Here is a 20,162-nt window from a genome sequence, read left to right on the forward strand (position 1 = left end):
ATGTAGATGAAAACATTTTTTGAGTAAATAAAACTGCACAACTGTTCATTTTACACTTTAAATGAATTGATAGAATAATTAAATTAGAAAAAAAATTAAAATTCAATTAAATTCAAGTTGTGTTTTTTTCCTGTTGTTCTGGTAAAACCAGAACAGAAAAGAAAAAACTCACTGATACAAAAATAACAAATGACTCATCTTAACATTCCTGTTTTGCTTCCCAGGAACGTCATGTTCAGAACACATGAGCAATGCACTGGTTCGTTTTGAAAGTACGTGCAATAAGGTGTTCACGGGCAGCACTTAAAAAGCTGTCAGTGATGATTCATACTTTTGTCTGTTACCTTGTATACAAGGAAATAAAACACTGAAATAATGAGTGATGACTTGTTTACCACCCTGAAGTTGTTTATTATTGTGTAACAGTACATCTTGAAGAGTTTTATTCATCTTACACCACAGCGATATTTTTTGACATATTAAAGAATGACACATTGTACTTTTACAGTTCATTTTATAGTACCGTGTAATGTCTCACAATGTCCGCAAAAACAAGTCTGTTCCTGTTGTCGCTTATGTTATAGGAGCTGTAAACAGTCGCTCCTTCACCAGCCCTCTCTTTATTCTCGCTCTCGAATTGAATAAAACTCTTCTGTCCTGAAATATAAAAATAAATAAGAGCTCTTTGGTTGAAGAACTCCTGAGGAATACTTTTTGAAAAAAACAGAAAAACAAAACAACAACAACAACAGATTACATCTAAAACTAATTTTATAATCCTTATTTGTAGGAGTTACACATTGTTAAATATCCCCAGGCATCAAAACGGCTACAGTGATGGTAATGAAAACAAGTTTTGAACACAAGGCGAATACAAGCAATACTACTTGACTGTTGTGTACACGAGAAAAAAAACCTCTGATTTTTCCTTTCTGTGAACTGCAGAACCCAGTCCTGTGTCTGCATGCAATCCCACAATTCATCTGTGCTATCTGAGATGAACATACCTTGCGTTGCCATTGGCAGTGTCTCACACACACCCACACACACCCACGTACACACATACACATATGCAAGTTACCAGTTTAGCTATGCGAATGTGTTTATGAACAAGCAGTGCAGTATAATAATAATAATAATAATAATAATAATAATAATATAGTCATTATTAATCAGTATTATTAGCGAAATTGCGTAGCTGTAGAACAGATTCATTGTTAGAGTTAATTAGGTTAATTACTGTATTACAAATTACACTATGCGTGAATTACACCGTGTTCTGGGAGGGAATGTTTAAAAGTACATTTTGTATCTTCTCACCTTCGAGCTTGTGATACAAGTCCTGAGTGTTAAGTCACTTTTCGGGTGTTACGATAAGGAATGCAGAAACACGATAATGCAGGAACATCTGAGAAACCAAAAACATTACATCTTAATCTTATCCTTAAGGGTATGTAAACTTTTGCACATATTTTATTTATTTATTTGTTTGTTTGTTTTAAGCTGTGCATTGAATCACCAGGAACCGTAGTTAGTTCATTTACTGACAATCAGGCATTAGGTCCCAGATTGAGGTTAATAAACTTAATAAAGAAATTGCACTTAATTGCACTGCGCACACACACACACACAGTACCTCAAAATACTCATTTCACAAGTGACATTAAAATAAACTTTACACTTTCAGAGTAAAAAAATATATATATATCATTTGAATCTCTAAAGTAAAATTGTTTCACTAGTTTATCAAGAGAACCCATAAGAAACTCTGAACAGGTCTTTGGCTTGTCTTCAAAAGTTCTTCATAGAACCCTACTACAGAAGGTTTCATCAGAGAAGGTTCCAAGGCAAACCCTTTAAAGAAGCGATGAACTCTACTATTCAATAAAACACATAACCCAAGCAAAAGATTAAATCTAGAACCCTATAAGGGGGTTCGTTGATGTGTACCTTGGGAGGAACACTACGTAATAATAGTAGTAATCACAGAAGGTTCCAAGTAGAAGCTGTTTAAGAAGCGATGAGCTCTTAACTATTTAAAAATAAAACCCTCCTGTAACCGATCAGAAAATCTTATAGTCCCTCGAGGGGAACACTCATAGGCTCTATGTAGAAGCCTACATCAGATGAGGGTTCGACGTAGAAACCCTTTAAGAAACAATGAGCTCTTAACGATCCAGACTTGACTGGGACTCGAAGGCAGAGACTCGAGAAAACAAGTCATTTTGGTTTTGACTTCCCAATTACGGTGTCTCTTTACTGCCCCAGGACAGCATCAAACACCATGTTTTTCTATTCATTCCTCATTCATTCCCTATCAGTATGTCCCGCATTCTGATTGGAAATAAAAGGTTGAACAGACTAAGTGTGGAAGGGGGTCATGTTCCAGTGCAGGTTTGTGAATGGAGGGCGGAGTCAGAGAAGGTGAGCGGTAAGGATTGAACTAAAGTAAGGAATGTTGAGGCGAGGCAAGAATACAAACGGGAGAAACAGGTGCCTTGAAAGACAGATAGTACGTTTACATGGACAATATTCAGATATTAACCCGATTAAGATGATATTCTGATTAAAAAACTAGCATGTAAACAATGATTATTGATGACCTTAATCCGACTAAAGTCATACTCGAAGTAAACACAAATGGAATTAAGACATGTGGAGTATTTCTGTTTTAGTTGCATTATCGAAGTGCATTACAGACATGTACACACCTTAATCACAATATCAACGTCGTGTGGGAGTTTTCACCGTATTGTGCGACAGGACACATACATACACCGAAGTGCTCAAGTGTTTGTGTGTGTGTGAATCTATAAAAGTGAAAGTGAAAGATAAAGAATAAAGCGCCTTTTCAGTTGTTTCAAGCCTCCAGCTTCATCATTCCCTACCCCAATCAGGAAAAGTCTTACACTAAGGGTTTAGTTATTTTTTTCTCCTGTTTCTACGGTAATATTTCTATAAGTTATAAACTGAAATAGACAGAAAACATCAGTTGCATTGCTGATGAAGCAGTGGTCCCCAGGGGCGGAGCCAAATCTGACATTCATCCAATGGCTGTGAAAAAATGATTGAAACCTGTCATCAAAGAGCTGTCAGCTTTCACTCAAACTGGGTACACCTGAGGTCAAGCCATAGAAATCCTTTTTGTCCCACTTAATTTTTTTATGCAGTAATGTTTCTTATTGTTGCATTGTTTGATACAAAAGACATAAATATAAATAAATATAAATGGGCAGAGTGGACATGTTTCTTACTCATTTAGATAGATATAAAAATGATAGGTCTTTGGGTGTCAGAATTATGCCCCACATTGTCCCACACAAACTTAGTACTTGTTCCACATTTTGTCCATTTGCATCTGGCCACACTAACTCCGAAGGGCACTTTGAAGGGAGAGTAATCAAGCGTGCTATGCAAGATTGCTTCAAACTGAATTTCCAATAAAAATTACTTAAAAATTGAGTTCAGAGTGACCATTACTTTTGAGCGCCACACCTTTTAGCCCTCCAAAGCTTAGTAGATGGTAAAGTGAAAGAACTATTGCTAGAACAAAGACTGGAGACTTGACTTGGACCTCAAAAGACTTGAGACTTGACTTGGACCGCAACAGACTTGAGACTTAACTTGGACCTCAAAAGAACTGAGACTTGACTTGGACCTGGACCTCAGGGACTTGTGAACATGTCTCCTGATAACAGATGATTTAAAAATGATGGGTCATGTTGATGTTACATGACCTTCGATCCAGAAAGGCATGGGAAAGGGAAAATCTGAAAAAAGGAAGTGAGATGATGTTTTTTTGGTACTGTAGGAGTCTGAGGAGTGTGTGAAGTGTGTGTCCAGTATTGAATTACTTCGCCTCCAAGTAATGAGAAGTAATTACCAGTAATAATCACTGCCCACTGAAGCAACATGACATATCGACGGTGTACCTCCTCTCCATGAAGCCTCCTCCACTGACGCATCTTCAACAATGGAGGACATCTGATTAATTTCCAGGTCACACACTGAGGAACAATCAAGAGCACTATTGAAAAGTTTTGGCACTCCAACACTATCCCCCATTCTCCTCACCTGACTGTCAATCAATCAATCAATCAACCACTCAGTCAGGCAGCCAAATCAATGAATGAATGAACCAATCAGTTAGTTGGTCAGTCAATAATCAATCAACAAACCAACCAATTAATTTATTTATCAAAGAATCGATCAATAAATCAGTCAGTGAATCAATCACTGAACCATCCAACGAATAAATCAATCAGTTAATAAACAAATACACAGATAGACCAATCAATTAATCAATAAATGCACAAACCTACTAGTCAATCAATCAAGAAACAGACATTAACCTGAGCTCATGATGGACCCAGGAACCCTGGAGCTGTGCCGAGACGTTCCTCAGACCCACAGTGACCTCCAGTGGTTAGATCTTGTAAGAAAGGTCAATCAAGTTCAGAAAGTCTGGAACGGTGTCCGTAAGGAATATATGGAATATTCCGGAATTCTTTTATATATACATATATACAGTCTACGTGGATTTCAGCTTAATATACAGTAAATGTGTCATCAAAGCAGACAATGAAAAATTGCAAATAAACCTCATGTTCATATTTTAACCCGTGTTCAGTTCGAGCTGTCGCTCTTCTAGCAGAAGCCCGATCTGTTCATCAGGATTTTCACTGACAGGTGAGAATCTCAAGATGGGTGCGGCTGACAGTTTGATTACTGCTCATCACCAGGAAGATAATTCAATACTTCTACATACACCTTCCCACTCCTATAGTGCCAGAAAAACCAGCAGCTAAGCGACTCAGTTTAGTGTCGCTGTGTCTCACAGTGAAAAGCACCTTCACTTCTTCCTTTCACTCACCTTTCCGGGTCACAGGTAATGCTGAGAAAGTGTTTAATGTGTTTCTCATTCAAACGTTTTATCTTTTGGGTAAACCCTGGGGGAATCGGCATGTTTTCTCTCTCGGATGGTTTTGAGAACAGACGACAACAGATGAACAGACAGACTGCCGTAATCAATCCTGCATATTTACTCGTTTGGATCCTTAAGAGTATTTATATTTGTGTAACGAGAAATAAATACTGTCCAGAGAAAGAGTGCATCCGATGTGAAAAAATGATTATGAAGGAATTCATATGAAATAAAAGCACATCATAAAAGTTTATTAACATATTCACAGATGGCGTTAATCAGCAATTCACAAATGATGCTTGTAAACGTGTGTACAACAGGAACAATCGCGTAGTTTTATTTGAAAACACTGTACACATAGAACAGTGTAAATTAAAACATGTACTGTACAGGCAGAAAGCAGGAAACGTGGTACATCACTGATTAATGACAAATATTTATATCAGACGTGTCGAGCATGACGGCGGTTCAGCAACTGCGGTAAAATAATTATTGTAGCAAAACCACGAAACTAAAAGAAAGCACAGCGTAGTGCAGAACATCGCGGGTTCCTGAGGAGGGCTATCTCTGTGTTAAAGCAAAAAAAGTGACAGAGCATCAGGTGACCTTCGTTTCCTGTGTACGTGCTGAAAACTTACCCACAATTCCAACAAAACCCCAAAGCAACATGGCGATAGCTGTAATATAAATAATTAACCATGTAGTAAAGCACCAAGTTGTAATCACTGGCTCTGGTTATTTCCTATTTGGTAGCATTTGCCGCACGCACACACACACACACACAAATAAAATGGAAGAATAGGCCACATCCCTGAATTCCAGGGATGCTAAAATATAAAAAAATATTGTAATTCTCTGAATATCTGTAAAAGAGGAGGAAGGTAAGGAAAGATGGAGAGAAGGAAGGAAGGAAGGAAGGAAGGAGGAAGAAAGAAAAGATATAAATATGAGAAAGAAATAAAAATGTATACTGTCCACCTGCACAGAGTGAATTTAAAGTTTCTGATTGGACGGCTGAGGAGGCCATTATATCATCACAAGTTGGAATTTCCGGCGCGTCCACCATAGCCATGCAAGTACCCATGAATGAGCCGTTACCATAGAAACTATCTCTCCTGACTTTCCCATTTCCTATTCGGGAACGTTCGCTACACAAAAATGGAAGAAGCGGAGCAGGCCACACCCACAAGTCGTACAGAGATTCGAAAATATATAGACGATATGACGGAAGGTGATTCGGGCTGAACGGCATTGTGGGTAATGAAACTGAGTTCAGGGTCATAATGATGGTGATTACATGCAAGAAACTTCCAAAAAAAAGTATCTGCTGAAATAAGAGGACAAACTTCAGTTCTTTGTAGAATTTTGAGGTAAAACGAATGAAAATCCCCCAAACACCAAATTACACGCTGATGTTGTGTTGCACTGATCATATATTTGCTCAGATTTACCTAAATTCGCTGTTAATAAAAGAGGGAAATAGGTGTGTGCGAGTGTGTAGAGTGTGTTTTTGTCCCTCATTGACAGCGTGACGCTCTTCATCCGTGTCACACTAAACACGCTAATGCTGCTCACAAGTAAAAGCCAGCAAGTACACGCTAATTCCCAGCGAATCGTCCCTGGCCTGTCCACGTCCCTCAGTCGAGCTCGTCCTGTTCGTCCACTACAGTGAAGATGTCGTTGAAGAAGTACGCTGCAACACTCGTGGGCTCTTCGTCTTCTTCAGCTGCGTTCCGGTTCACACTCGACGTCTCGGTCCTCGTGTGTGAGCTCACCTGAAAACCACAGGAGAGAAGGAAGAAAATGCCTTTTATATATATTATATATTATATATATATATATATAACATTATATATATATATATATATATATATATATATATATATATATATATATATATATATATATATATAATATATATACACACACACACACACACACACACACACACACATACATACACACACACACACGTATAACGCAAAGTCAAAGCATCAACGTATAATTCACTTTAGATAAAGAGTTAAGAACATTAAAATATATAGATTTTGATAATGCAGTTTACTTTGTTATGTTGCATAAGTAAGGGATAGAATGCTGTGTGTGGTGCTGTTATAGTAAAATAATCAGTGACAGGGTTTATAGGAGCTACAGAGCTATAGTATATGGAAAAGTTCAAAGACAGAATAAAAGGACTGAAAGAAATGTAAATGTGGTGGTTACGTGTAGAGGTGGAGGTGGAAGCGGAGCAGAGGTGCTCGGTGCAGCCCGTCTCCGCTCTGTACGGGACGTGATGATGGCAGGTTTTTGAGGAGCCCGAGTGGACTCTGAGGGTCTCTGTGTGCTCGTACTGGACATGAAGGACAGGAAGCCTTTAGGTTTCCTACCAGATCTATGGAGGACGAGAAACATCAGCGCAGATATCATTTTTTCACATCACGACTATTTCCTAACTTTCACTAGATTTTATTTAAATGCCCTCACATGAAAAATTATATATATATATATATATATATATATATATATATATATATATATATATATATATATATATATATATATACACATACATACATATACACACACACACATATGCAAACTCTGTTTAAAAGTTAACAGGTACCCTAACAAACGGATCAGTAAATTAGATTTCATTCATATCCTAATTTAATTTAACCCCAAAACGCTGGACAAATGTAAAGTGGGTGGGGCTAAATTCCCCTGAGGATAAACAATCCTGATTCTTTGATTCTGAATCTTGTACAGAGGGATGTCAATCAATTGTGCTCATTAGAATATTAAACCACGCCCGTTACAATACTCAGTTGCCTCTAAGCTGCTGTTTGAGTGTTTTATCACATTCTCTAGCTTACCTTTAGATAGGGGCATAAACACACACAACTGAAACAGCAGGTTAAGTTCAGGCCACGCCCACTCACCTCGTCAGAGGTCTGGTCGAAGCCAGGGGTGTGATTTGATGGACAGGTTGTAAGACCGCCCCGACACCCGCCCCACTGGCACTAGGCTCTACAGGATCAGTCCCTGAAAGGTCGATGCCTCCCACAATGCCTTGGGAGGAAGAAGAAGAAGAAGAAGAAGCAGAAGAAGCCTGAGAGGGCAGAGTCTCTGTATTGACAGGTGTAGGTGAGATTACAAGATTCTGTTCTATTGAAGAAGTGGAAGTTTTGCTGTTTTCATCCGAAATGGCTGATGATGAGGCTTTATCTTCTGTATCCAGAATGGCTGATGACGACATCTGTCGTGGTTCTGTTTCTTCTAACGACATCTCAAATGATGAAACAGGTGCAGATCTCGTCTCGTCCGGATACGGAAGGCCATGACAGGTTTTTCTCTGAATGGGGTTGGGTTTGATCTGCAGTTTTGCTAAAAACAAGAAATGAGCGTAGATAAAAGCAATTTCAGAAACTACAAAATATCCCGACATGGGCTGAATGTACAGCAGTAAATTTGAAAATCTGCCCGATTTCCATCACACACCTCTTCTGCTTCTTTCTGGAAGTTTTCTCCTTTTAGCAGGAAGGTCCCTCTCCTCAATGTTCTCCTCAGTCTTACAGCTTGATGTTGATGGTTCCACTAGACAAAAATGATTTTAATCACATGGTGATGAGTAAAATACACAAGAAACACAGTTAAAAACATTACTGCCATTATATTATACAGTCAGGTTATTGCCACAGTACCACTTTAGCCTAACATTGTACATTTCTGAAGCCAGTCCATAGCAAAAAAAAAAAAACATTATATAAATAAACCTGTGATTTGCAACTGCGCTACTGTCAGAGTTACTGTCATAGAGAATTATTCAACACCTTCTGACCAATCACAATCCAGGACTCAGCAGCAGCGCTGTGGTATAATAGGTGTGTTAGAACATTACATAGTTAATGCTGAAGCACCTTAAATTTCCATTTGCTAAATCATGAAACGTTTTATCGTAAATGTTTTAGGTGTAACGTTCCAAATCTGACGGTAAAGCTGAAATGACTCACCAGGTGGTTCATCAGGTCCACCTGGAGGAGCAGCAGCAGTATTCTGGAAGGAGAAACGGTAAAAAGACAGATTACAAGAACACTTAGATAAAGATATTAAGTCTAGTCATAACTAAAGAGGAACAGATTCAGTCCAGAAAGTTTTCTTTTTTGACATACAGTTTTTAAGCTAAAACTAATTAATTTTATATTTTATATATATATATATATATATATATATATATATATATATATATATATATATATATATATATATATATATATATATAAAATCATACAACAACACACGAACGGACGTTGAACCAGCACTCTTCAGGCTTTCTTCTGCCATCTTCTGAAAACGTTTTAAACGCCATGAACACCAGCAGCTTTTCCATTAGCATAGTATGAATTTGGGAAATAAGAAACACGTCCTCACGTTCTGAGAAAAAAGAGAATGTTCTCTTCTTCCGAGTCGGCTCGAGGTTTCCTCCTCCTTTCCTCCGCTTGTTTCATTTTCTCCGTTCTCAGTCTCTCGCTCCTCTGAGACAGGAATCAATGCATCGGCGAGGAGCTGAGAGAAGACTTGATCTCCAGCTGGACCTGCACCTCCCACATCAGCAGTGGCATTTTCAACAGGACTGGAGAACAGGAGAGGGGAAGAGAAAAGAGAAGAGAAGAGATCTTAATAATCTCTCAACTCTGTTATTACATCTCTACTGCAGTATGTGTTGCTGTTTATTTTGCTGCTGCACGTTTAGGACTCACCTGATTGTTTCAGAGAGCGATCCTGACATTGCAGGAAGTGGGAGTGGATCTGTCACAAGACCCGCCCCTTCTGTGAGAATGGGCAGGATCTCAGTGAGGGACAGAATAAACACTGGCTCATCCGAGGTCGAAGATTCACACACAGATTTAGTAAGGTCCTCCGGACCAGCATCAGGAATCACCTGCACATCATACAGAATAAATACACAACGACGCTACTGTATAAATACTAATACTTACAATAAATGCATGAATGAATTCCTTTTCTTCTAATTCCAAATCAGTGTTTTACCGTCACAGGGTCGTTTCTTGAGGTAGTTTCTCTTTCGGGCTCTGGGATGACGTTAGCGCCCTCCTCTGGCAGCTGAACATCAGTAAAAGTGTTTGCAGTAGCTTGTTTCTCGTCAGGAACTGTAAAGGAAAAAAAAAATCTGAGAACATATTCCCAAAAAAAGTCTTTACTTTGAGTGTTTCCTCTTAACAATCGGTCTGCTCACCTTCTGGATGGTTTTGCTGGATGTGTGTGACTGTGTGTGTGGTTCTGACGCTCCGAACCAGGTTAGGTTTGGGTCCTCGACATCTTCTGACCGGCTGAGAGGGTTTCACAGAGCACTCAGAACCCGAAGAATGTGATTTAGGCTCACTGCAACACACACACACAGCAACATAACAGTTTTTAAGCACTGATCATACAACAAATTTTACTTTCACTAGTTAAAGGAGATGTGTAGCAAGTGTTGAAATTTTATTTACTTTAAATTTTCTGAGAATTTTTTTTGTATTATTTGTAGTTTTTAAGTGTTAGTGTCACTTAAAATTAGTTTTAGGATTTAGACATTTCTGTGGAATTTGTTCAAGTTGGCGGGGGACCTCTGTGATTTTTAATAAGGGTCGGATTGTAGGTGCTTCTTTTTTGTGGAACTGATCAACATAGTAAAAATACTCTTTAAAAAAGGAGATCTTTTCTAATGTACCTGTGTGTTTGCTGCATTTCTTCTCTTCTCTCTTCCTCTACACATGTTCTTCTTCCCGAAACTTCATCCTCCATCATTTTCTCTAGCGACAGAACAGGGACGCATCCTTCAGTTTTGCCATTTTCTCTTTCTTCACAAATTTCCGAGTTCAGTTCCTCGGGTTCCGGCTGAGAGGGTGCCTCAGGAACGAAGTCTTTCACTGTTGATATTTGGGGCTCCGCCGTTTTTGCTGCTATTTTAGCAGACGTTACTGGAGCGCTGAAGGTTTCTGCAGAACTGGTGACTAGTTCTGCAGGTTCCCTTTGAGTGGTTCTGGAGGCTCTGCTCAAGTTGGGTTTGGGCAGACGGTTCCTCTGTGTCTTCAAAGCCGTTGGTTCTGGAACGATGACATTTGAGGTCTCTGGTTGGATATCGTTAGACAGGACTTCACTTCCCTGAGAGCTAACTGGCTCTACCATAGAGGCGGAGTCCTGCGGAGGAGCTGGTGCTAAAGTTTCATCTCCCGTACCGATGGGAGGTTCACAGGTTTCAACCCTGCTTTCAGATTGATCCATCGTTTCCGTGAGAACTTCTTCGTGCACTTGGCTCGATGATTCTTCAACAATGATGACATCACCTAGGGGGAAAAAAACAAGATGTCGTCAATGTTTCTAAACGATGCCATCTAATCCACTACCCATCAATACTCATTACATTTTAAAAACATATTTGATTAATGAATGAGAGGCCACACCCCTTTAATGTATAGCTAGTGAGCTAGTGTTTAAGTATTGCAGGACCACCACTTAATACGACGCCTTCTGCCACTGGGACTAACAGGCACAGAGGCCACGCCAACTCCACTGGGTCTATGGAACATCGTGACTGAATAAGACTTTTTCAGGTCAAGCGTTCTTGCCTGTACTGGATGGTTCTCCAGTTTGGGTCAGGAGAGCAGAATGCCCGATGGTCAGGAGAGTCCTCGCTGCTTCTTCAGACACTGAAAAAACAAAATCGTTCTTTAGAGCACAGATTGAAATAGAATGGAAAAAAAAAAGTGAACTGCAAATTACCTTCCATGTCGTCCGGAGCCAGGAACTCAATCACATCCTAGAATATTTAAAAACGAGATAAATACCTCAATAATTAGCCCAATTATAATCTAATAAAGAACAGGCTGAACACCAACAACTGAAAAAATTATTTAGGAAACAAACACAAAGTACCTCTCTGTGTTTTCTCACAGGTGTGTGTATATCGAGGATTCTACGACCTTCGAACATGCCTCAGCGTGATCAGATTTTATAATCGAAACTATTCGGTTAACGAATCATTTTTATTTTAACAGGTTTGTCAAGCATGGATGTTCTGTACCTAATCATGGGTCGTTTTTCATTTTCAGACACTTACGACGAGCAGGTCGAGCTGATGCTCGCAGGGGACAGAGCCCATGGGGGTAAGCGCCCTCTCACAGGACGACTCGGGGCATACGGCATTCTGGGAAATTCCCAGGACATCAGGAACGTTTACTGAGATGTCCAGCTGATGGGTCATGAAGAGGAGAGGAGAGGAGGAAGGTGATGGGCAAAGCATGCATTAATAAATATGCATGAGGGAAGAAATAAAATGATCTACTTTACAAATTTATGCACTGATTATTAGGCATGTGCTGATATCATGGGGATGAAGGAAAGAATTTTGTTTGCTAGCAAGCCTAATAATGTAATAAATAATGTTTAATTATAAATGATTATCCGCACATGCCTACTTCTCCCAACACATTTGGTAAAAAATTAATAAAACTGGGAATATGAGTTATGAATATGCATGGAATGGTATGTCAAAAAGTAATAAGAATTAACTGACAGTGCACACACACACACACCTCCTCCATGGTTTCCTCCACCTCACTGTGGACCGCTGTCACAGAGCGCAGCCCCATCGGCACAAAGGCCTGGTTCTCCTCCTCCGCGTTTGCGGTATCGTTTCCTTCCTCCTGATTTGTATCATATTCCTCGTCATCATCCTCATCATCAGCAACTGAGGCACGCAAAGTCAGCAGTTTGGATTTTCCCCTGCGTGGGGCGCGCCACCTGCCCCGTGTAGCCCGGGAGCCGCGAGGCCGAGGGTCGGGTGGAAGAGGGAGAGGTGGAAGCTGCATCTCCTCTTCCTCATCATCCTCTTCATCTGCTGCCGCATGGATCATGTGCTGAGAGAGTTTAGGGATCCGGCCTGACCTGAGAGCATTCAAGGAACAGGAACGAGAAAAAGTTTCATTGTTAATCGCATAGTAAAATGGTTATACGTTTATCACATTTGTGCACTGTTGCATTGTGGGTGACGTACCTCGTCGGCTTGTTGAGGATGTTCTCCTGAATGGTGGTCAGATCAGGCTCCTCGTTCTCAGAATCCTGCAACCCACAGGAAATGACATCATAAGTGTGTCTCTTCTTCTCTTGCACTGAGGCTGAAGAATTGAGTGTGGGTTCAAAATTCTGATTTAAAACTCTAACATCTATCCATCCATCCACGCAATTCATTAATCTACCCATCAATCAATCAGTTTACCCCTCAATCCACCCACTACTCTGTCCATCCATCTACCCATCCATCCATTAATCAAAAAATATATTCATGCATCAGTCAGTCTATCCATCAGTCTTTCCATCTATCCATCATCAGTCTATCCAGCCATCTGTACACCAATTAGTCCATCCATCCTTTTACCCACTCATCCATCCAACCATCAATAAATTCATTAATCTAACTATCAATCAGTTTACTCTTCCATCCATCTACTAATCTGTCCATCCACCCATTAAACAATAAATATACTGTCTGTCCATCCATCAATCTTCCCATCTATCCAGCCATCAGACTACCATTTCCCAATCCATCTGTTGATCTGCCCATCTACTCCTCAATCCATATACCTTTCTGTCCATCCATCCATCTGTCCACCTACTAGCCCATCCATCCATCCATCCATCCATAAAGTCATTACCTATCAATCAATCAGTTCACTCTTCTACCCATCTACTAATCTGTCCATCCACCCATTCATCCATTAATCAATAAATATACCCATCCATCTATCCATCGGTCTGTCCATCCATCAAGCTTTTCATCTATCCATCCATCAGTCTACCATCTACCAATCCATCTACTGATCTGTCCATCTACACCTCCATCCATATTCCCTTATAATCCATTCTGTATCCATCAATCTATACATTGGTCTGTCAATCCATCCATCCATTCATTTATCCATCCATCTATCTACTCATCCATCCATCCACCTACTGTTCTGTCCAATCATCCAATATTAACTGAATTATTGACAATTGAACAAACTACAATCATGATTAAACTTATAATATCGTAGCGTAACATGAACTAAAGAGTATAAAAGGATGAAACAGTACATTTGAGGCTGACTCCCTGGTGCTCTCCTCCCTGGCTGAAGTGTGTGTGTCTTGAGCTTTTCTCTGCACCACAGGACCTCTGTTCCTCCACCTCCGTAACGGTTTCACCCCTAAGCTCTCAGTCTCCTCTTCCACAGAGTCCAACCTGAACACACAGCCACACCAATAACATCAACCACATCACCACCACATCATCCGTTACTGTGCACTACAGGTGTGAGTGAACAGGTGGAAGTATTCTTACTCATTAACAGGTGAGGACTCTTCATTAGCGCTTCTCTCAGCCTCTTCCTCTGCTTCCTGTTCAGCTACAGAAAACCAAACAGACACATTACAGATTGATCTCACTGATGATTACTGATATAAACATCTGAACTCCATCACAGCACCAGGTCCAGGTGACAGAGAGACAGACAGACAGGGACTGAGATATAGAGCATGGGATATAGATAGACAGACAAATAGGAACTGAGATACAGAGAATGAGACAGATAGACAGATAAACGTGTATTAATATGTTACACTAACGAATATATATTTAAGACTATGTTATAAACTCTAACACTTGGTTGGTTTGTGTGTTTACTTCTCTTCTGTGACACTCCTGCTCTCTTCCTCCTAGGAGTAGCGCTGCTCCCTCCATCGTTACACACATTCTCCTTCTCCTTTTCTCCCTCCATGGCGTCACTACTCAAGCTCTCATCCTCCTCCGAGTCTGAAGAATAGATCTTCCTCTTCCTCTCTGTAGTGAGAGACACAAACTCTCAGAACGAACCAGAGAAAGTGGATTACAGGGCAAGAATGAGGGGGGGAACATCAGAGAAACATCCAACTCACCTCCTGGTCTCTGACGGGGAATCTTGGCCATTTGGGAGACGTGTTTCTTTTTCTTGCGTTTATCGTCCTCATCCTTGAGGATCTGCGCCAGCAACTTGTTGAAGTAATCAAGGTCCAGGCGTCGTTTCTCTTCTGAAATAGAACAGGCTTTTATTAGAATTACAATGACACACAAAAGTATTTCTCTACAGTCATGTCGAATCAGAGCTCCAGGAAAATTCTAAAACGAGACCTAGGAAATTATCGAGAAAGCTCGAAGTGTGAACAGATTTCTCCTATGATTTGTATTTTAATCAATAACCTGGTAAAGTGGCAACAGGAAGAAAATTTGAACGGGAACAACGAAGAAAATCATGAAAATCGGTACAGTCCGATAAAAGTAAAAACAAATTTATGTTTACATGTCACTGAGCACTTACTGAACGCTTTGTCTATTCTCCAGGAGTTCGCTCTTTCCTCCTTTTTAAACTTGTTCTGAAAGAGAAAAGGAAAAATAAGACAATCAGAACCACTTACATACAAGAAGTAATAACATCTTAAAGCAAAGCCTGTTACGCAACATTAAACGAAACTAGAAATGGATAAAACGTACGTGTCATTCTTTAATTATTAAAAAGAAATGTAACTCTCAGCAAAGTTGTTGTGGTATAAGTGAAATAAAGCACTTGGGGACGTGCTGTTACAGAAAAATAATCAGATTCGGTGTGGTAACAGTAACACTGCCATGCTGTTGGATCTTTTCTCACTGCTTTTAAAAGAAAACGGTCTAATCGCACTGCCTTCTAGTGATGCTGACTCTAAATAATAAATTAAAAGTGGCTATAAAAGCGAATAAAGTGGCCAAGAGGAATCAATCAAGGGAACAGACACATAAAAATAAATAAATAAATAATAAATAAATAAGGGAAACTTAATTCATTAGAAACAAGACTGGACCTGAAAAAGAAAAAAAAGAAAAAACGACCCCTAAAAGCATCCCATAGCAACAACGCATAAGATATCTAACCAGCTCAAACTGTTTACAGAGCAAAATGAATCGCCTGTGCTCTTAATCAGCAACTAGGGTTTTATTTATACCTTAATCTCGATTCGAGCTCGATGAGGAAACAGCTGTCCAATCATGGAGAAGTCTGTCCCCACCATGCTAATGGCCAAGAAAAACATGTCCGTCTCTGAAAAACAAAACAAAGCATACACACACACAGAGAGAGAAAAATAACTCGATCGTAGACGCCCTGCATGATAAATGTGTCCGGACGGTGCTTACGTTCACACCTCGGTTGGACCAGGGTTTAGTGTAAGTGCCTTTCCTAAAGCTGGAGTAGGTGGTGGTGGATCCGCGCTCGAATATCGGATCTCTCTCCTCCACCGGATTCGGTCCTTTCATCCTCTGCACCTGTACGGTTAAACTAGACAAACACCAAACACGCAGAGTACGTCAAATACGCTCTTCACTAAATACTAATAGTGCAGGAACTGAATGTTCCATAACATTAAATGTATCTACAAACGGATAAAAATTATGACATTCTTTAATACATTTTTTGTAATGTAACTGTTGAATAATTGCTGTGGTATAAGGGGAATAAAACACTTCAGGGTGGTAAGAGTAACGCTGCTTTATCACATCCTACTACAGCTCCACACACCGTCTTTAATTCCTTACTGGAACATCTTACCTTTCCTCATCTATGATGAGAGAGCCGTCCTCGGCCACCTTCACTCTCGGAGCCAGCGACGGTTCTTCCTCCTCTCCTCCTCGCTCCTCCTCTTCCTCCGCTGAGTTCTGTTCTGTCGCTGACCGGACAGCTGAACTGGAGAAAAAATGTTCAGCTCAAAACTGTGATTTATATTAGGATATTTGCTTGGATATCGGATACTGCGTGAGAACTTAGTTACTGAGCTCCAAGGAGACAGAAAGATGTTTGGGCTCAGTACGAGATAGTGCTCGGAAGCTCTTACGCTGCTTTTGGAGAAGAAGGTAACTCCGTCTCAGATCTCTGCTCATCTTCAGTGTAGGACCTGCGAAGAACAAGAGCTGGAACTTAGAAAATAAAACAGCTGGCTGAGACATAAAAAAACAGAAGAGTGTAAGAGTGTAAAGAGGTGTGGCTGTTGGGGGTGGTCTCTGTGTGTGTCAGTTACAGTGAAGGAGGTGTGGCCTCTCTGTCTATCAGTCTTTATGAAGAAGGCATGGCCTGTGTGTTTATCGATCTTTATGAGAGAGGTGTGACCTGTGTGTTTGTCACTGTGAAGGAGGCATGGCTTCTGTGTTGTCAGTCTTGATTAAGGAGGCATGGCCTGTGTGTCTATACGTCAAAGATGAAGGAGGCGAGGTCACTGTGTATGTCAGTCCTAATGGAGGCGTGGCCTCTTGTCTGTCAGTCACAGTGTAGGAGGTGTGGCCTTTTGTGTCTGTCAGACTTGATTAAGGAGGCATGACCTGTGTCTGTCAGTCCTGATGAAGTGGGCGTGGCCTCTGTGTGCCACAGAGCTCTTACTTCATTGGGTTAGTAGATGGTAGGTAGTAGATGAGCTCTCTCATGGTCATTTTGGTGTGATCTTTTGCTTTTTTACGCTCACTAATTCCAGTCTGTGATCTCTGGTTCTTCTCCTTCTGCTGAAAAACAGCACAAAAGTGGATAGTCTTCTAAAAATTACATTAAATTAAATATTCTTTATAAAATAACATAATAGAATCCACCGACTGATGATGAAATCTCAAGACATTCCAAATATCTCGAAAAAAAATAAAATAAATAAACTTACTTCAAAATCAAGGTAGAGACAGGAAGACAGACGAACACTTACTTTTTCTTTATACATCTCTTTCTTGAGAAGCTCTCGAAGTTTCTTGGCCCGCGCTAACCTGAGACGGTCCACTGGGTCGTTCAGGGTCCTCAGCGCCAGGGGAACATGTTGTTGTGGTTTCTTACTTTTCCCTGGAGAGTTGAGGTCATTTCCGTGCCGGACGACAGGCTCGTCCTGCGACTCGGAAACCGACGCTGGGTCAACGGGGCAAGATGACTCTGCTACATCCTGACTGGTTGACTGGGGCTCAACTTCATCCAATCTGCTTGATGATGTCTCTACATTGTCCTGAGTTGGAGTTACATTTTTGTGTTTCCTCCGTTTTGATTTGCCATCTGATGGTGCGACTGGAGCAGGGGGCAGATCTGGGGCAGATTCTGGAGTAGATAAGGCTTTATCAAGGGTACGTTCTGTGGTAATTACAGCTTTACTTGGAAATCTAGAGGTCCTTGAAGTGCTGTGGATGGATATAGATGAAGAGGGCAGTTTGGGGACAGGAGATTGAAGTGATTTGGTGGAGACAGGAAGCGGTTCTGGTGCAGATTCCCTAGTTGATTCGTGTTTATCAGGTGATTCAGAAACCTCAGAGGAGGTGTGGGTGGAGGTGGGGGGTATTTCTGGGGTAGGTTCAGGTCTAACAGGAGATTTAGGGAGCTTAGAGGAGGTGATTGTGGAGGTTGGAGTACTTCTGGGTTTGCTGAGGTTGGGCAGGACACTAAAGCGCTTTCTTCTCCTGGATAAAGCGCTGGTGGATGCACTTTGGCCTGCCACGTCCCTTTAAAAAAATTACACATACACATATATACGTATACATATACACACATATATATAAACAACACACACACACGCACACACATATATAGTGATGAAAAGATTTAACCTAAACCTTAAAAATAATTCTTAAACCAAAGATGCTTCCATAATAAAAGCCCAAAAGACCTGATTATTTAAAACCTTTAAAAAAAATTTTTTAAACAATTTTGACTTTTCTGAATTTTTCTTAACCAATCAGTTTTGACTGAAGAAATACACCTGAATCATGTGACACGGATAACAACGGATATCATTATATTATAAATTCTATCAGAACTAGTGGCTTGAATGATGTCATCATGCAATTATCATTCATTTATGTGTATTTATTTAGTATAATAGATGAGCGTGTGTGAAATACAGCTACAGTATTAACAGTAATAACTCGACAGTAACTCACGCCGTGTTCACACTGAGATCTGATTTGCTGGTTACATCACCGCTCTGGTTTTCTGAGTTATTGTTCGTCTCCGCAGCCGGGACAGAAGAAGCAGCTTTGACGTCTGTGACGACCTCCTGACCTCCAGCTTTGACCCCCACGTCATTACTGAGGTCAGTGGGCGTCTCATTGCCCTGAGGAGTTTCTCGAGACGTCGCCGCAGCTCTGCCTGCGGGCTTCACGTTGGGCCGCACGCTGATCCTCGACCTGCGGATCATCCTTACCTGCTGGAGAATAAAATAATAATAAAATAATAATAATAAAACTTGATGAGTAACTTATGGTTAAAATTTGAGGGAAAAAAAGAAAGAAAAACTTTATGAAACTTTTGTGAAGTTTTTGTTTGTTTGTTTGTTTTTTACAAAAAAGACAACACTTAATTAAAGTTAAAGTACTTGTGGATAATGCAATAATAATAATAATAATAATAATAATAATAATAATAAACAACAATAAACAGTGGATGATGGTTAGAATTAAGACTACCTTTTTTAAGGTAATAATAATATGACTAATAATAAGACTTTAATAAGACTACTTTTTTCCAGGAATAATCCCTGAATTGGTAGAAAAGTCATGCAATTTCACTTAACCTGTAGTTTAAACAAAACTATGCGCTAAAATCTATTTTTTGTTCCTTTGTTCCTACTGTATATATCCTATTAAATCCAACTCTGAACAAATTAATTCAGATCTGATGAAAAGTCATTATTGTCATCATTTAAGCATCGTATTAATCATCTGTCACGTGCAGTAATAAATAAAGTAATGCTTTCACGTGCAGTAATAAATAAACGATTTACAGATATCTATAGATAATTATATTTAATGCATAACTTATAAATTCAGCAAATATATAAAACTGTTTAGAACAATAGCGCGTTTAGTTTATTTCATAATGATTATAACATTCTGCTGATGTTATTATTAAGCATGATGTAACGCTAACTCAGTTAGCCACTAATAGGCTAGATACTTCTTACAAACGGCAAACTAATATTCTAAAAGCAGGGTAGATAAATATCGCAAATCGACATTATTAATACATGTAAAACCGCTTACTTTATCCGGAATATATTTCTGTTATAGTATCCATTTATCACGGATTAAAAAAATTAATAATAACAAAGCAAGCGGTTTACTTCACTTTCCGACAGCAGTGCGTGAACACGGCCGCCGTGTTTATAAACGTCATTTCCGGTT

The 20,162-nt window shown here is 39.9% G+C and overlaps 1 protein-coding gene and 1 long non-coding RNA gene across 5 annotated transcripts; both read right to left on the reverse strand.

Annotated features, from left to right (window-relative positions):
• Nucleotides 1-345: 345 nt before the first annotated feature.
• LOC128635333 (uncharacterized) lies at nt 346-5,038 on the reverse strand. 2 transcript variants are annotated; one of them, XR_008398283.1, is made up of 5 exons: nt 4,602-5,038; nt 4,353-4,432; nt 3,933-4,007; nt 1,321-1,408; nt 346-657 (listed from the first exon to the last, which is right to left on the reverse strand). It is a non-coding gene; the product is annotated as an uncharacterized LOC128635333 (long non-coding RNA). The 2 variants fall into 2 exon arrangements; XR_008398282.1 differs by having other exon boundaries at nt 3,884-4,007.
• Nucleotides 5,039-5,149: 111 nt separating this feature from the next.
• Nucleotides 5,150-20,146, reverse strand: zgc:162472 (uncharacterized protein LOC553495 homolog). 3 transcript variants are annotated; one of them, XM_017492911.3, is made up of 28 exons: nt 20,022-20,146; nt 18,921-19,186; nt 17,708-18,482; nt 17,398-17,513; nt 16,859-16,918; nt 16,576-16,710; nt 16,172-16,305; nt 15,974-16,068; nt 15,316-15,370; nt 14,897-15,028; nt 14,646-14,801; nt 14,304-14,367; nt 14,060-14,204; nt 12,981-13,045; nt 12,520-12,871; nt 12,045-12,176; nt 11,708-11,744; nt 11,554-11,634; nt 10,656-11,271; nt 10,179-10,324; nt 9,974-10,092; nt 9,682-9,863; nt 9,353-9,554; nt 8,935-8,977; nt 8,423-8,518; nt 7,864-8,308; nt 7,148-7,316; nt 5,150-6,699 (listed from the first exon to the last, which is right to left on the reverse strand). In XM_017492911.3, exons 2-28 carry the CDS (start codon nt 19,175-19,177, stop codon nt 6,562-6,564), a joined length of 4,947 nt encoding a protein of 1,648 aa, XP_017348400.2. In that variant the 5' UTR covers nt 19,178-19,186; nt 20,022-20,146; the 3' UTR covers nt 5,150-6,561. The 3 variants fall into 3 exon arrangements, with proteins under 3 accessions (XP_017348400.2, XP_017348398.2, XP_017348399.2); XM_017492909.3 differs by having other exon boundaries at nt 17,398-17,516; XM_017492910.3 differs by having other exon boundaries at nt 17,398-17,516; nt 18,921-19,183; nt 20,022-20,135.
• Between the last annotated feature and the right edge of the window lie 16 nt (nt 20,147-20,162).

The sequence above is a fragment of the Ictalurus punctatus genome, chromosome 18 (assembly GCF_001660625.3).
Source record: "Ictalurus punctatus breed USDA103 chromosome 18, Coco_2.0, whole genome shotgun sequence".
Classification (NCBI taxonomy): domain Eukaryota; kingdom Metazoa; phylum Chordata; class Actinopteri; order Siluriformes; family Ictaluridae; genus Ictalurus; species Ictalurus punctatus.

Bases quoted from the DNA above. Each gene is read 5' to 3' on its own strand.
- zgc:162472 (XM_017492909.3), bottom strand. From the start codon at position 19,177: ATGATCCGCAGGTCGAGGATCAGCGTGCGGCCCAACGTGAAGCCCGCA. The intron at 16,306-16,575 runs GTAAGATGTTCC...GTGTTTGTCTAG, and splicing joins CTCATCATAGATGAGGAAAG to TTTAACCGTACAGGTGCAGA. The intron at 14,205-14,303 runs GTAAGAATACTT...CTGTGTGTTCAG, and splicing joins GAGTCCTCACCTGTTAATGA to GTTGGACTCTGTGGAAGAGG.